This window comes from Cyclopterus lumpus, chromosome 2 (assembly GCF_009769545.1).
Source record: "Cyclopterus lumpus isolate fCycLum1 chromosome 2, fCycLum1.pri, whole genome shotgun sequence".
NCBI classification, from domain to species: domain Eukaryota; kingdom Metazoa; phylum Chordata; class Actinopteri; order Perciformes; family Cyclopteridae; genus Cyclopterus; species Cyclopterus lumpus.
The window spans coordinates 7,530,205-7,547,500 of record NC_046967.1 but is presented as its reverse complement, the minus strand read 5'-3'; the positions used below and the strand labels follow the sequence as shown (position 1 = coordinate 7,547,500).

General features: G+C 41.4%; 1 protein-coding gene across 3 annotated transcripts in view; it reads left to right on the top strand.

The window, feature by feature from the left end:
- The window catches only part of LOC117743978 (gamma-aminobutyric acid receptor subunit gamma-3-like), a 64,214-nt gene that overhangs the window by 24,683 nt on the left and 22,235 nt on the right, over positions 1-17,296 (top strand). For all 3 annotated transcript variants that reach the window (XM_034552001.1, XM_034552010.1, XM_034552020.1), the window contains 3 exons: positions 12,118-12,215; positions 13,261-13,392; positions 16,733-16,815. In XM_034552001.1, the coding sequence (XP_034407892.1) occupies positions 12,118-12,215; positions 13,261-13,392; positions 16,733-16,815 (313 nt within the window). The remainder of the gene's footprint in view (positions 1-12,117; positions 12,216-13,260; positions 13,393-16,732; positions 16,816-17,296) is intronic.

The following is a 17,296-nucleotide window of genomic DNA, read 5'->3' as shown; positions in this document are numbered from 1 at the left end:
TGTTTCAGTGGAGAGCCGGAGCCCGCTGTGACATTCCAGAGATTTTCCTCTGTGTCAGCGCTGATTGGCTTCACCCTGTCAGGGTCGGTGGACGCTGGTCAGGGGAATGTGAGTCCTCGGCCGAGCCCCCGGGGGTGACTGAACTGGAATTAGTGCAGTCACAACTCTTATCTCGCTGTGCGTCTTCCCGTTTTATCCATTTCTGTCCAGAATTGTTCCAACGTAAGAGGAAAAATGATTTCCTCGGCGTGGTCGGCCTTGTTTTTTTTTTTTTAAAGCTCCGCATTCACACTCATCCCCTTCCTTGAGTCCGACCCGTCACGTGACATTTAGCGCGTTCGCTCCCTCTGAACTTCTCGGGTAGAGAGAGAGAGAGAGAGACTTCCCCATGAAAAACCAGGTCAAATCCCAAGGGTGCATTGGATGCATCATCCATATTGATCACACACACGTTCTCACTCCAGCGCGATGATGTCGTCCAAACTCCACGGAGATTCTCCATCCGCCTTTGAACAAAACACATTATTTTTCCTCATTTGCTCCGATGGTAATGGCCACCTGCTGGGATGATGCAATGCCAAATAAAGCTGATGAATGGTTGAGTGATTTAAACGGCATTAGCGGCATTAAATTCAGGCGAAAGCGTCGGCCTTTTATAGCTGCTGCTCGGAGTCCGATAACGCAGCCGGTGAATTACCAGACAAAGATGGACGCACTTTGACATTGACACTGTGTTGTTGTCGCCCGCGCTGGAGCCAGTGAGTGGGTGGCATCTTGAATTTACCGCTGTACTATTGAGGATGCCAGTGTGCATCAACCAAGCAAAGAAATTATTAGGACCACCTGCTCTATAGTGATTTATGTGAAACCAAGTGGAAGCCACGATTCCCTATTATGGACGTCACCATACCAGAAAGGAAGTAGTCCATGGCAACACCGGTGAAATTCCCCGAAGCTCGATATCCACTCTGACGTGTCGATTGACTGTTTACTCCGATTTCAGACGCAGTTAGTCTCTTTTAATTAATCAAGAATTTAAAGCCTTCAAAACTGAGGGGTTTCTTGAGATTTAGCTAATGATTATTTTGAATAATCAATTACTTATCTCATTAGTCAATCAATAGTTTGGTCTATAATTGCACTGCAGCCACTGCATGACATGACTTGTTGAAGTCTCTTGACTGCTCACATCTGACCGAAGTGTCAAAGCGGATCATTTCAACCTCCAGCATGTGGAGCAGCTGCTATTTATGGCCGTGTGTGAGTTGTGTCACGTCGCTGGGTTGGATCCCATGTCTTTTATTTAGTCATGGGATTATTTATTTATTTGATCCCAGCATCAAATTAATTAAAACAATTCTCCCAGTGTTCCCCCAGTGTTCCCGTAGGTTTCCTGTGGTTGCTGAATTGCCAAATCGGATTTCCGTAGCAGATGGAAATGGAGGATTTGTGTGGCGACCCTGTAACAGGAACTGCCGACAGAAGAAGACAAAGCAATTCCTGTATTTGTAGTTTTGGGATGGTTCAATTTTAATATCATGCAGCCAAAAGCAAATACATGGGAGCTCATTTATGAGCTCATCACTTCAGACTCCTTTGAAAGTCTCCGAATCCTTGTGTTCATAACAAATTGCCCGGCCGACCACTTAGAGTCCCCCAACCCCCAGTCCCTGTAGGCTATGTTGCTTTTTATAAATGTAAGTATTGTATAAGTGCTTTCTTTAACGATTTACTTAAATGTTTATGGAGGCTGCTTTTAGTAATTGTAAAAGTTTCTATTCAAGCAGCAAAACAAACAAAATGCCGGCAGTTTAAAAGCTTGTTGGGGATAACAGAACTAAACTGCTGCGGTTCCTCGTGCATGAATGCGCCGTCTCTATTAATGGGGAGAAATGAAGCTGAAGATCACTCAACTGGCAGATGACTTTGTTGGCCTGAAACTTGATTTATGAATATGAATTTAAATACAACTTTCATCCAACTATATAATATATGTGTTTCATAAACGATTTTGTTTTGGAATCATCGGCTTGTTTCGCAAGAGTAATACGAGGATTATGATTTGCCCCGAATGCAGTATTTCATTTGAACCATAATTTAGAAAGCCTTTTGAATCTATCAGAAGCACTTTTACCCTAACATGTCAGTCTGAACTGTCTCTGGTGAGTGTAAAGGGATTGATGCATCCGGTACAGACGGCCAACCACATTAGTCCAGACAAATGTGTTGAGATGAATGATCTTTGAAGAGTCGTCGCCTCCACCAAAGGCACAATATTTAAAAGTGTGTGTGTTTGTGTGTGAGAGAGAGATTTTACAGTTTGTTTTTTGTCTTTCTGTACTCTAAGTTCGAGATGAGGAAGCAGTCGGTACACGCTGTTCTCTGTGTGTGTGAACAGCGTTCTTGTTGTCGGACTGATGAACCCACTGAAGTACGAGTTCTGTGTGAGCCATTCCAGACACTCGTCCCCGCTTCTTTTCTTTTCTTTGATCACTTTGGCTTATTGAGATCCTTTCTCTACTTTTCTTTGGCGCCGTAGCTGGAGGCGCTGATGATGAAGACAAAAACTCCCTTTCATTTATTCTTTTCACAAATCCTGACGCTCATCCCGCGTTCCAGATCAAGGTCGTCCTTTGCGAAGAAAAGCTAACCAAATTAGCAGACGTATCGACGATGAATGCGTTCGATAATTGCTCGAAACGAGGAGAGACAACGAGAGGGACAGTGACTCAGAGATAGAGACGACCGATTATTATTGGCATTGGCATGCCGTCAATTTAGCTCAGCGCTTTTGTCTTCTTGGCACGCGCATTTCAAAGTATTATTAGTGACCCAAAACACAAAGCAGTTCACGGCAATGCAGCAAAGCCCAACTTTTAATTTGCGATCGAGTGCCGTCCATTCACAGCACTTTAAAAAAAAAAAAAAACATTTCACGGCTTCCTGTGAGCAAGTAATCAACGCTTTAATTATCTCTTTAGTTGCTTTTGTGTTCGGGACAATGGCAGCATGGGTGCTGGTTTATTTTTAATTCAGTCTTTTTGTTTCACTTTTTCTTAATAATGAAAACAAATCTCAAATTAAATTTATTTGCTCTCAGTAATCACCACTTTGGTCCAGTCTAAAATATCTCAACAGCTGTTGGCAGGAGCTTCCCCAGATGATCAATCTTTGATTAGCACCGGACTTTTCCAAAAAAAGTTTTACTCCTGCATTGCATCAGCATGTTAGACATGTAATTAAGTGCTGTATTAGCATAATAGTGGATTGAAATGTGCATTAATTAGCATCCAGTCAACATGAACATACTTTTGTTACCATGTCGACGTTAGCCTTTAGCTAAGAGCTCTGGTGTTCTTAAGTACAGTCTCACAAAGCTGCTAGAAGAAATATGGACCCTTACCCTTTATTTTTTTATTTGTGTTGAGTAATTAAAGAAAAAAAGACAGTGAAGTGTACATTTGAAATACAAAGGTTGTTTCTCTGTTTTGGTCGGCAAGGTGACTGTCAAGTGCCGTCTGCCAATTGAAACAAAAATGCATCTCGGTGCAAAGTAATGTGATTATAAAAACCCTCTCTCCTTTTCATTCTTGGCCAGCGATCAAAGCAGCAGTTTGTTCCTCTCTCTCTCTCAACTCTTCACCTCCTCTAACGGGAGATGTTTCTTGAATCTAATTTTGGCAGACAGGTTGAATTGCTGGCGTCTCAATCAGTGGTGATGGGATGCTCTGCATCCTGCAGCTCCACTCAAGTGATTACGGTTGATAAGACAGGTGTGCTTTTTTTGTGTGCATAAAAGCTTGCCTAACGCCGCTTTAAAGTACATTTCATCAACTCTCAATGCATGCAAAAGCGTACCTTTTTTTTAAACCGTGGGTCTGAGAACCCTTGAATCAGGGATTCTCATGTTTATTCTTGCTTTGTTCATCGCTGCAAGTTTGGTTCCCCATCAAATAGACTCAACTTGTACATGCACTTAAACCTCTCCGGGAAGAAAGTTCCCGGCCCCCCCGGTACAACAGCAACAGGGGATGGACTCACTGAATAATTGAGTCCTCCGAGATTGAAGGACATTTTGAACTTCCACTCTGAAAAGACAGATGAAGCTATTTTTGTGTAAGGGGACACTTACTTCACAAGATACAAACAAGATTCACCAGAACTGGGATGTACTCTTGCTCGACTGGATAAGTATGTATTATAATGGGCCTGGGGGCACCAATGGGGGACAGATGGACCAACAAATGCGAGTGATGTTCTTTTTTTTAAAGGGGGTGATTTTGACCGGGTAGTTTCTCTGCTATTCAGGTGACATTCGTGGAGGTATGGAGATCTGTCCTCCCAGTGGTACATTCCAGTGAAGTATGCAGGTGATTTTTTTCATCCAGTGTATGGCTCTCTATCTATGATTTGTGCACACACACACTCATGCAGGCAACACACATCAAAGGCTGACCCTCCTCAGAGAGAGAGAGAGAGTCTTAAATAGCAACATTGTGTTTTCCTCCCTCTGCCTGTTCACTTTCTATTTCTCCTCAACATCTGCCACTCGTTTTTGCTTTATTCGAGGCTGAGTGTTTGTTTATCTGTTATGGAGCACTTGGCAGTATCCTAGTGTTAAAGAGTTTGTTTGATTCCAGGGTACAGCTATTTTTTATTTTTTATTGGATTCGACCTTCATTTATCCAGCAAATAAGGCTTATTGAAACTGAAAGAAGAAAGGAACTGTCTCATAGCTCAGTTGATTGATGAGGTTATTAGTCAATAGCGGTGACCCAGCAAGTGTGGCTTCAAAACTTTGAATTTCAAAACAACGTGAAGGAGCCCTCTTGTACTGACGAAACCCCTTCAGATTAATAACATCAAACTCGGACGTTTTCATTAGTTCCGTGTCGCATTTCGGCAATTTCCAGTTCAGGTTCTCCCTCTCGGCTCTTATTGTCATGATGTTCGACAGCAACGGGCAACTCTTTTTTCGACAAGAGTAAAAGCTCTGGAAAAAAACGCATTTCATACCAACGCAGACGGCCATAAACGGCTAGCAAGTGAGCACAGTGCATGCAGCCACTTCCCACCGCTTCAATTAGTTTGTCTGTGGGCCTGTAGTCCTATGTCAGCGTGACCGTCGGCGAGCTTCCTGTCGGGAAAGACAACGCGCGTGTCCTAAAATGATGACAATCGGTCAAAATTAAGGTTAAACCGTTGTTCATTAACCTCCCTTGTTTGAAATTGATTACTCGGGGCCTCATTGCGGCATGTACCTTTTTACATGTTTTAAATTATGATTTAATAAAAGGCACATTGGCAAGTGAGACACCAAGTAGGGTCAGCTCGGAACAAGAGACTTCCTTCATCAAACATCACTGATGGTCCGAATCAATTCAGGACACACCACATAGCTCGGGTTTCACGAGGAGTGAGATTATCATTTTGATGGTATTTCAGACCCTCGCATTAAAATGAGATGGACTTGGATCTCACTTTGCTCTGTAGTATTTCAGGATCTGACAGAAGAAAATATAAAGCTCAGATGATTTTGACATTTCATTCAAATCTCCAGTTTTTTTTTTTTTTTTTATGAACATGTTCTATTTTGACTCTCTTTTTGTTTTTAGCTGTCATCTCCGAGCATTCTTCACTTCAACTGGTTCACTTCACTGTCATTGCCACGGCTGTGTGTGTGTGTGTGTGTGTGTGTGTGTGTGTGTGTGTGTGTGTGTGTTTTTCTCTTTGGAAAAATACAAAAAGATTGTTGTGTTGTTTTTTTCCCCACCTGGACCGGTACGCTCTGCCCTTTCTTATGGTGCCTCACTCAGTGCTAACCACCACACACACACACACACACACACACACATACACAGTATGTTAGAAAGCACTATGGCACTTTTAACAGGCGAACATTTCAAAATGATTTTCAGGGCTACACAAAATTCGAGGGGGGGGGGCGGTTAGTGTTTTTGTACCTTTTTTGCCATGCTTGACCTTTAGTGATGTGACTCATTTAGGTGCTGGGAAAGTGAAAATTCCTAAGAAAAGGTTATTTGATTGCAGCGCAGAAGGTCGCTGTTCTTCGCCTCTCGCGCCAAGACAGCGGACACGAGTCCGAGAAATGAAATGTCATTTAGTGCGTTCAGTTGCATCCTCTGAGGTTGATGAGAAACATGGCAACGCGAGTAATGCAATTCAAGGCGTTTCTTTTCCCGGAACATAACTGTCATGTGGGATCTTTTTAAAAGGGGTCGCCCCTGTTCTCAGTGAGGGCACTTAGACAGCGCCCCCGTGTTACACTTATTTCTCGTGCTGACAAAACATAACCTTTGGATTTAAAATCTAATCTCTATGCTTGTTTTATGGTTTTCAGAAAAACATAGTTTCTATTTTATAGTGGGAACTTGCTAACTAATATATAATCTAAATATAAACACCAAACTATGACCATGCTTTATATGCTTTTGTATATGTTAAAGGGACAGTTCACCCCAAAACCATAAATCACATATTTTCCCTCTTACCAGTGGTGCTTTTTATCCATTTAAATTGTGTTAGTGTTCGTGGCCTAGTTTTGGAGATATCAGCCGTAGAGATGTCTGCCGTCCATCAAATATATCGAGACTATATGGCGCACGGCTTGTGGTGCTCAAAGTGCTACAAGAAATGAAATAATAATTTTTATAGAGCAGATATCATTCATCAGTGTCGGTAAACGGCGTGGAGCAGGTGGAACAAGACACGAGCAGCTGCAGCGTTCTGTAAGCGTGACGCTGCCTCGTTGGCCCCATTGGACGGGACTTGTTTGAATATGATTTTGAGAGTCGGCTGATATTGATTAGCTGACTGAGCGATAGCTACAGGATCACAAATCTCTTTTCTTTTTTTCCGTCTCTATATTCCCTTCTCCAGCACGTTTCCTCTTAAATCTTTCAGTTGTCATTGTTACCCCTCATCTCCTCTTCCCTAGATCCCGTTACCTTCCACTGTTTTCCCCTCCTCTTCTTTGCCTTCCCCTCCTTTTCTCCCTCAGAACCAATGTATACAGAAAAACGGTGTTTGAAGTGAAACTCGGCATATAAATGAATTATGAGCACTTTGTGTTTGAAGCCCAGAAAAAAAATTAAAAAAAGATCACCTGTTCAAAGACACAGGAGGAAAGCTTACGTATCAAAATATGTTTAAGGGGATAAACACACACAAAAAAATAAGGTGCACTTTGTGCATTAATGCAAAAAATCCTGCTGACGATACTGATGGGTGCAGGTTATAATATTGCATATTCTTGAGTAAATCTGTGAGATAATATCCAAACTCTAAGTGGGATAGCTTTTCAAAATAAAGGCCACGGGTTCAATATGTTGACCATCAACACAGCTCGAGCTCACTCGGTAGCAGCGATACTGGCAGACACTCCTCTTCTGCCTCTTCTAGTCTAGTCCCGCTATCTCTGTTACCGGTACAAACAAAGGCAACTCATTTGTCATTTCTCATCTCGTGTCTTTGTAAGTAAACAGCCAGGCATGCAAATCACTTCCTTTTTTGTTTCTCTCAAAGGCTTTTTTAAAATTTGATTCTCAGGTATGAACAAGACAAAGGCATGTTTATGAGATAAGCGCCACACACACACACACAAAGCCATCTTTAAAATGCCACTCATGTCCGCAGGTAATGCACAGTTTTGTTTATTACACACGACAGAAGTTTATCAGCACCCCTAAGCGGTGGTTGAATGGTCGTGTTTACCGGTACCTCTGCCCGTCGTCACACAGGGGGGGGGGGCATCACTGTGAGGCTGCCTGCGGGGCACAGCAATGCATCGTGGGTGAAGTTTTTTATTTAGGTAGTGGCCATGAGGGCTCTGAGAATACAACCGCGTGTTTTAATATTGTTTCTGACGTCGCAGTATTAAAATAAGCACCGAGAAGTTGACTTATGACTCGGCAAAATCAAAACTCCTCTCGTTTGATTGAAAATGTAGTCCAGCGACCAAATTTCCGAGGTCTAGGAGATATAAATATTTCACTTATAAATATTCATACCAACTATGCGGCATCGGTTTTGCCTAGAGAAATACATTAGTCAGTGATCTGTGCTTTAAGTTTGAAATTTCCTTCACTACAAAGCACAATATGATGAAGTGCAACACAGTGTTTTAGGGCTCACTGGATTCTACTTGATCAGCAATGAGGCAGAGTAGAGCTCTTTATGAGGGAGTGGTGATGGTGAAATATTTATAGTACCTTTTTGTTAAGCTAATTAAAGAAAGAAGAAGAACTCCGATCCTTTGCTTGAGTAACAGTGTAAAAACAATAGTCAATCCAAAGTAAAGTACTCCGTATTACTGGATAAGGATCTTGTCTTCTTGGGTTACTTTAGAGTTACAGGAATAGTTTCAGCTCAAAGTCCTCGTCAACCCACATTCAATGTGACTTTGCAGCAAAATCATGTTATTCCAATAGAATTGCTGCAACTATTGGATTTGCTCCCAAAGGGGCAAAGTGACGAGTCAACAAACCACCTTTAGTGGGAATAGAGAGCCAGAGTCCAAGATGGAAGAAGCTACTGTCGCTGCGCAGAGAGGAATATTTACAGACTTTGTAAGACTGATGCTACAAATACGCCTTTTGAATTAACTTCTTCAGTAACACTGTTTATTGAATTAAATGACGTACAAAGAAAAGACTATTATGACTATTTAGCGAGGGCATGTTCACGGTTGTCTAGCGTGTTGGTGGTTAGCTCGCCAGCTACTGGTTCATTAAGTACCGCTGCGAGTCACCAAGCTGGGAGTCACCAAGCTGGGAGTCACCAAGCTGGGACTCAAACAGTGTGATGAGGCCTTATCGTTGAAATGGAAGTGATTGGTATTATGGTTGTGTGACTACTTTATGTACTGCCGGTCTTTGCCGCTCGGTCTAAGTTTTGCTAAAAGTGGGACAGTTTTTTTATTTAATTCAATAAAAGTAGCCTACTTACATGCTGATAGTTATATTTATTTGCTTACATTTATTTTCCATGCTGGTAAACTTTAGTGATATGAATGGGACTTTCATCCGTTTCTGTGATTGCTGTCCAGTCTACTGTAAGTAGCGGCGATGGTCGGCGGGTAAATCTATCAACAATGGAACACATTAGCCTTTTTACAGTTGACAGATATCTTGCGTTGTCTGCTAAAGAAAAGATCACTCCTCTTAAAAGTCCTAATCCCTACTCCTAACTGGGCTAAGATGTTTTGTGAATAACTTTTGTTATCCTCACCCAGCATCTGATGTCTTAACTGTGAGGGGGAATTGTTAGAAAATGTCTTAATTCTAAGAATCTCCGTATAATTTCGTCACTAGGAGCAACTCTTTGAACTGGAAAGCTTTTAAGGATGCAGCCCCCAATGTGAGACGTGTAATGAAGGAGGAGGCAATAGGGGCTCGCAAAGAATTTTAATTCAGCAGAGATGTTGCAATGTATCATATTCTTGAGGAAAACCCCTATGTTTTGTATGTAAAACATGTTCACGTCCAGACTCCACATCAGGTCATAAATGGAGGGATCAGCCGTAAACAACAGACGACTCAATTGAATTATTGATTTGAAAATGTTGATGGCAGGAAAAGCCTTTCACTAGCAACCTAGACACCTTTTCTATTTATTAAAAGTTTGCAATCTTGGAACAGTCAGGCGAGAAGAACATTTCTGGCTCAGTGAGTGTGAAGATTTTAATCAATCTCACACTAAACACAAAGCTATAAAGATACTAAGTCTTAAGTCTGTCCAGCCTCTCGGGGAACACGTTTTGGTACGCGGACGTGAATGACTGATTGCTGAGGCGCGATCGGCCGCCATGCACAAATGATGAGGCTGGATAAGGAGGAAGCTATTTGTTTAGACGCCGTTCAAGTCAAGCTAATTCATTTCGGTCACACGTGCTTCACTGTCAACTCCCCTGGGTTTTAATAATGGATTTTGTATTATCAGATTCTGAGTAGGGGCGCATTTGTTGATTTTTAACCGCGAGTTAATTTGGTTACCAGTGTGTGCTCAAGGTGTTTCTCTCCTTTTTGATATGGCGAGAGAATTTTGATGTCAACTAATAATAATCTGCATAAGCCTACCATCGTACGCACGTGAGAGAGCGCCACCTGCGCCATGTCGGACTCACGATACACGCGAGAAACCGCTTATCTTCAATCGTGTGATGTCGCCCCGCTGTGTAAAACTTGGTTAGGCACATGAGGGAAACAGTTTATCACATTCTGAATATTTTAAGACTCGAGATAAAATATTTATACCCTAAATAATGAAGTCGCATCTCACTGTCTCTGACTTTAAATGTTGGATTTCCCCCGCCGAGCACACACGCAGCATGCGTTACCCTTGATTACCTCGCCCACAGGTTGGCGCTTCATTGGGTTTTTCTTTTGTCAATAGCGAATTGAGTAGTGGACTCCCTTAACACCTTTGTTTTCTGACTATGAAATGGATCCCCAGGTTAATTGTAGTCGCGTATCTCCCAACACTCTCGGCCTCATTTGCATAATGGCTATGAATAATGGAGCTGCGTCAGAGCCTCGGCTTGTCGGTGTCCTCCCCAAAAGGACCCGGTGGTAGCAGAAAATCCCATTGTGAGAGTTCATCCGCGTTCTGTGTAACACGCTATTGGATCGCGTGTCTCCCTATCGTTTTCCTCCAAAGGTCAAGCGTGCCGACAGTAACAAAGGGGATTGTCGCAACAGCTGAATTGGGAAGGTCAGGTCTCGTCTGTCTGTTTTTGGAAAAAGGTCAAAGGGAAGTCAGAAAGCGGGCGACACTGTGCATGCAATCGTGACGTTTGGGACGGGGTTTGTGCGATCTTCACTTGCTCTACTTTAAATGATGTTACGTTTGGGTTGCTTTACAAACTTTTGCTGAGGATAAGAATTACAAAAGTAAAACAAATCTGACTATAAATGAACCCAGATCTGCTTTTTCTTCGCCAAAACAGTCTCGCAAAATAGGCCAATTATTTTCTTTCTTTTGCTACATTTCACATCGGCTAAGGGTTGTGATCGGCTTCCAAAGAGTTCTCCCTGTCTGACCTTATCACTGAAGTATCAGTCCGCCGTGTTGTATCGAGGACTTCCAGCTGATGTCCTGACCTTCTGCCTGCCATGTTGGAGGTCCCACCTCCTGAGCCCTGGGAAGCTGTGGACAGCTTGTCATATTCCCCAACTGATTTACGTGTATTTAAATGTGTTTAATATCTCGGCTATTATACAATCAATGTAGCTTTTTTAAATATGATCTAAATGTCAAATAATAAATAGTATTCTGTAATCTTAGAAAGTCTGCCATTTGTGTATGGACTTGAATAATAAGTGACTAAATAAATGTTATCCTGTCTCAGCAAATGAGTGCGCTTACTCTGGTTACTATAAAAACAATATCGGATGGTATCAGATACTGAGTCGCAATTTCTTTTGTTCACTTTTACAAAAGAGACATCACTAATGATATTGTAGTTAATATTTACAGTATTTAAAATAAGAGTAAACATTACAAGATATGTCTAACCTGGTTTTCTTATATTCACAGTAGCCATTATTTGCAAACTACTGCAAGCGCAATTTTTCAAGTTACTCGTACAACAGCAGCAGGCTGCGTATTCTAAGATTTGGGTGAGTGAAGACAGCTGTGTTGCCAGCTGTCAGCAGAACCCACATCTTTCCAAATTTGAAGATAAAGATGGTAGAGATAAATGAGTGACACACTCTGTCAGCTATATCTTGCTGGGTTTTATTTAGACATGACTTGGATGCAAGGTTTCTCTCGGGATGAGAGTCTCTGAGGTGGTGACAGATAAACCTCCAAACCTTATAACTAACGATTTGGTGTCAAAGCTTCTCACAATTAGAAGATTGCTGGGGTGAAAACTGCTGAAGTAAACAATTTTGTGAGATGGTGTAATTTAATTTCCATATCAAAAGCATAATGTGTATTTGCGTGTTACCAGTGAGCTGCTTTAGTGTTTCCTTTTGATCTGGACACGCATGCGTTCAAACGAATCGGCTCCATCAGAAGAACCTCCTTCTGTCTCCATGCTGCTGTAGAAAGGCTCGTCAGATCACTATATTGAGTCTGCTTTTCTCTCCCCAGGAGTACCAGATCGATATTATCTTCGCCCAGACCTGGGTGGACACCCGTCTGCGGTTTAACAGCAGCAGCAGCAGCAGCAGGCGGCTAACCCTCAACAGGTATGCTGGATTTATATGGGGTCAGATCAGTCTCAATAATTGCAAATGCACACAGAGAGACTTACAAATGCAAACACAAAGATTTACAAATATGTTTGATTTACAAATGCAAACAGAAGGATTTACAAATAAATTAGACTCACAAATGCACGCAGAACGATCCACAAATACCTTTCCAATGCACACATAAATAAATTACGATTTATATAAATGTAAAAGAAAAAAACACAAATACATTTCTGCATTTCTATGTATTTATTTGTCAATTGCACTGCATTTGTTTGTGGATTGCTTCTCATGCGTGTGTGGATTTATGAGACTCCCCTGCCGTGGCTAGATCCGCGCAAATAAAGCGAATGACGCTCATGTGATTGGTTGAAAATGAGGGCGACATCTGATTGGCTACAGATAGGTCTGTTTAAAAAAAAAAGGTATTTGCAAATCTAGCCATGGCAGGGGATTCTCATAAATCCACACACACGTGAAGCAATCCACAAACAAATGCAGTGTGTCTGTTTATTTATTTGTCAGACACGTCGCTCTGCGTGCATTTGTTAGTCTAATTTATTTGTGAATCCTTCTGTGTGCATTTGTAAGTCTCTGTGTGCATTTGCAATTATTGAGACTGATCTGACCCCATAGATTTACTGTGGATATAAAGCTGTATCTCAAATTAGCGTTTTATCGAGAGTCACAGCATTTCGTCTTTAAAAATGTTTTTTTTCTTCTTTTCTTTTCAATGAACTCGGAGACATCGCTGTGACACTTTCTTTCCACTGTAACAACTAGTGTGTTTCAACATTTTCACACTGAATATCTCATTTGAGAACAATATTCGTCTCTCTTTCGGGAAGAGGCCTGTAATTAATGGAACAAATTGATTGATGTGCTTGGTTGACCCTGTGTCGCCCGGGTATTTTATTATCCTCATATTGAGAAGTGGATCCGCGTCATACATTTCAGAAAAATGTGAGGGAATTGAACAAAAATTGTTTCTCCCCCTTGTCCCTTCTCTCTCTCTCTGTGTCTCCTTGTCTGCCTCCAGCAATATGGTTGGCTTGATCTGGCTGCCCGACACCATCTTTAGGAATTCCAAGAATGCCGACTCCCACTGGATCACGACGCCCAACCAGCTGCTCCGGATCTGGAACAATGGAAAAGTGCTCTACACGCTGAGGTGAAAGACATGAAAACAGACAGTTCAGTGTAATAGAAGAAACAAAAGACTGTGTAGAGATCTAACAAAGAGGCGTACACCGGGAGTCAGTGGCACGCAGCTCTAATATCAACTAATCACAGTAGGGAAGCTGAAAACCTTTTTTACTGTTCAGAATTCAGCCTTAACTGCAAATCGTCAACATTGGTATCTGTTACATCACCCCAGGCTAGCTTCCTATCGCCTTTGTAGTCACTGAAAGCATGAAGTCCAGATTCGGGAAACAGGAAGGAAGCCTGGATGGTGCAAGCAGAAACGTACAAACTTGTCGTCCTCATTAATGGGCAATTAATGCTGCATTTTGCCGATTTAATTCAAGCTGCAGTCAGCTAAAATGCATGTCCCTCGCAGTAGTTTTCAATAGTGAGCAAAATATGTGGCTCTGTATGTTCCCATCAAGCCTGTTAGCAGGTTAACTGACACACCGGGAGAACATAGTCAAGATTCAAGACTCCAAAGTATATACCACGTGAGATTATAAAAAGATAAATATCATTTCAGAAAGCTACTTTTTTTATTTTCTTATTTCAGAACGTTTGCTTTTATTTTGACAGAAACAGTAGAATTAAGAGTTTGCAACCGTGTAGGAGTATGACATGCAACAAAGGGCCCCAGCTGCAATCAAACCAGGGATGCCGGGGTTAGGTGCTACTTAACCACTCTGCCACCTGCGCGCACACACACGCACACACACGCACACACACGCACACACACGCACACACTTCAATAGCATTGTAACTACTCTGGGTCCTCGTTCTGGCTGTTACTTCAGTACAATAAGGTATTTATTCCTTCCCTGCGTGCTTTTCTCAATATTTAAATCTGAATATCGTATGTTTTGCCTAAAAGCTGTGCTTTAGCTCAGCACAGAAGAATAGCAACTCCTCTTACATCATGTCAACATGTCATGTGTTACTGCTTGTTCAGACCTGCTCTCTGTGACAGTTTCTCAGTGGGAGAGAAAAGACACAGGGGAGGGTTGTGCGTGTTGACCTGATGACAAAATAACGCTCACCGTGTCAGTGTCTACAAAAAAGAACCACTCAGGATTGGAGTGGACATGTTCTTTTTATATTTGAGTGGCATCTGGATTTATGAACCCTCAAGCTCTGTCGTGAGCTTTTTCTGTCTTGATGATCCAATTTCACCTGCGTACACGGGATCTCAAACTGGAACTTGGTCAAGAAGCAAATACAATCATAATGATTGGTTGGTTTCCAGCCCTCGGAGGAACCGATGAGACGCTCAGGGAAGTCAAATCAATCCAATAAAGGTGAATCAGAATGACTGAAACAAGAAAACAGTTCTAATAATCATCTAAAATCAACCTGATTTAATTATTTGGGTGTTTTTAAAGGTTTAATAACTTCCAACCAAGTTTTAAAGCTGACCAATATTTGTAATGGCAATGGCTCTAATGATTATGTTCAATGTCCCCCATCTCTGGTAAAATCACTGTTTATTAGATGCACAGCGCATAATGGCAGACACAGCTAGCAGCTAGCAGCTAGCTGGTGAACACAGTGGAGCATTTAGCAGTTAGAGTATTTTTTTTTAGGTTTTTGAATGAAGCTTTGTTTATGTTGTTGTAATTATACATAATTAATTTATGGTGCCAAACTGCTGTGCGCCTCACTTTGTGTCTTGCAAACTGATAGTATCGTTTTTGGAAGCCTAAAATCCAACAAATATTACGTGAGATAAAAACGTGTTGGACATTTTGGAAATAATTACATCTCTCCTTTCATAACTAATGTTTTGATCACACGAGAAACACTCGTATGAAGCCACCACTGGAACCTAATACTGTTAGTGTAACCTGATTTTTTTTTAAACTGTTAAACGCAATACATGGACAACATATAATATTATAAATATTATTCGAAGAAGTTAGTGAAAACTTACTAAAATGAAAGATATTTTAATTTCATGCAATTTCATGCAATTTCATGCAATTTCATGCAATTTCATGCATCAAACGTATGCTAACATGATCCCAATGTGGATAATGCAGATTTAGCAACAAGGTCACTTTTTACAGGATATTTTCTTGTTTTATTATGACATCAAACTGTCCGATTTCTTGCTTATTGGCTTTGAGGATCACATGTAAATAAATAAATGGATTTACAGTAGATACGCTTAAACTCACTTAAAATGCTGCTTATACTCAAAGGTGTGGAGCAATAAATACATCTATTTAATGTATCTTTTAAAGCATTGGCCTGTACCAGACACACACACACACACACAAACTGTTTGTTTTCCAGCTGTTTCCTGTTGTTTCAGCCAATCAGCAGTTTCCTTTTGGTGCTAATAGAGCCTTCTAGAGACGCCTACAAATACACGAATAGAAAAACATATTCTCTGAAGAAATTCCTCCTCGCTTCCCACAAAATGTTTGTCTTTTAATAGCTAATTTCTCTTCTGCTAATGCGTGCCTCGGTGATGAATTTGAAAATTATTGTTTCATTAAAAGGATATTAAGTCTGAAAGAGGCGTATGTTCGGAGGCGTATTTGCATTGAGTGATGCATCTCTCACACTCGCATCTCAGCAGTGTTTGCTTTCCTCCCCTCGGCTCGACACTCGTGCCCAAATTTGGACTTCCTGCGCTCCCGACAAGGAGGGAAGATTATGCAAATCGGGACTGTATAGTACATCATCTGCACTTTGTTCACCTACAAACAAGACGATCGAGACAGCCGTCTTCCTGCTTTGAATTAGGCTTCTGTTTCGTGTCAGCGAAGTCGGTGAATTAATGAGAAACCGTAACCGGGGACACAAACGACACAAAAACGAGTCAAAGGAAAAACCTCACTTTCATGATGTGTTTACAGCCATTATCGTATCCAGTGAAATACAATTTTAGGATGATATATTGCAAGTTACACACGGAGAATATAAATTTTGTCTGATTTATATTTTGCATGTTTCCCAAAACATCTGGAGTATTGACTTGTCCAGTGGCCGTAGCTAAGTCCTAGTGTTTTTAGACGCTTACATGCTTCTGGGCCCTGACCCTGTAAGTTAATGCGGTCTCCTCCAAAAAAAACACGTCAGACGATGATGATAAAGCAGTTCTGTCGTTTTGAGGGATTTCGCACATCAACAAGGCAACCAAGTGTGGTCCTGCACCATCTGGTTGGAAGCCAGCGCTTTACAGTATATAGTGCCGTAAGCAGCGATGAATACTGTGCATTCACACCGTGTGCTTCAAGGAACGAGACATGAAGCCTTTTTTCAAAATGGTCTCTCTCTCTCTCTCTCTTCCTTCCTTTTGTGTCTCTCTCTCTCTTCAGGATGACCATCAACGCAGAATGCCAGCTGCAACTCCATAATTTCCCAATGGACGAACACTCCTGTCCACTCGTCTTCTCCAGCTGTGAGTATTGGCATAACGCATGCACACACAAACGTGCATATATTAATGCGTAGCTGTGCCTATACATGGAACACCTGCTAAAGTAAAACGTCCAAAGCAGAGGTGGGGTTTTGTTTTAAATACATTTCAAATAGCACTGTCAAAATGGTCGCTATTGACAATTAAAGTTCCAAAGATGATTGCACTTTGCAGTGAGAGGTGGTTGGAGCAGGTGGAGAAAAAAAAGGTTGTTTTTTTTGTGAAAGGTCAATTACTGTCAGGGTCACATCATTTAATTTACTGAGATATTTACTCAGACAACATGGAGAAAGTTGCTATTGTTTGAAGCAGGGAGAGTTTTGGTTATAATTAGACTATGTTGATAATACTATAACTGGCTTCTTCCATTGTGATGCAGAGAGTAGCAGAGGGGTTGTTTAGTTGAATATGTCTAGTCTGACTCATCGATCCTTCGTCTGATTGAGGTTTGTGCATAGTTTGT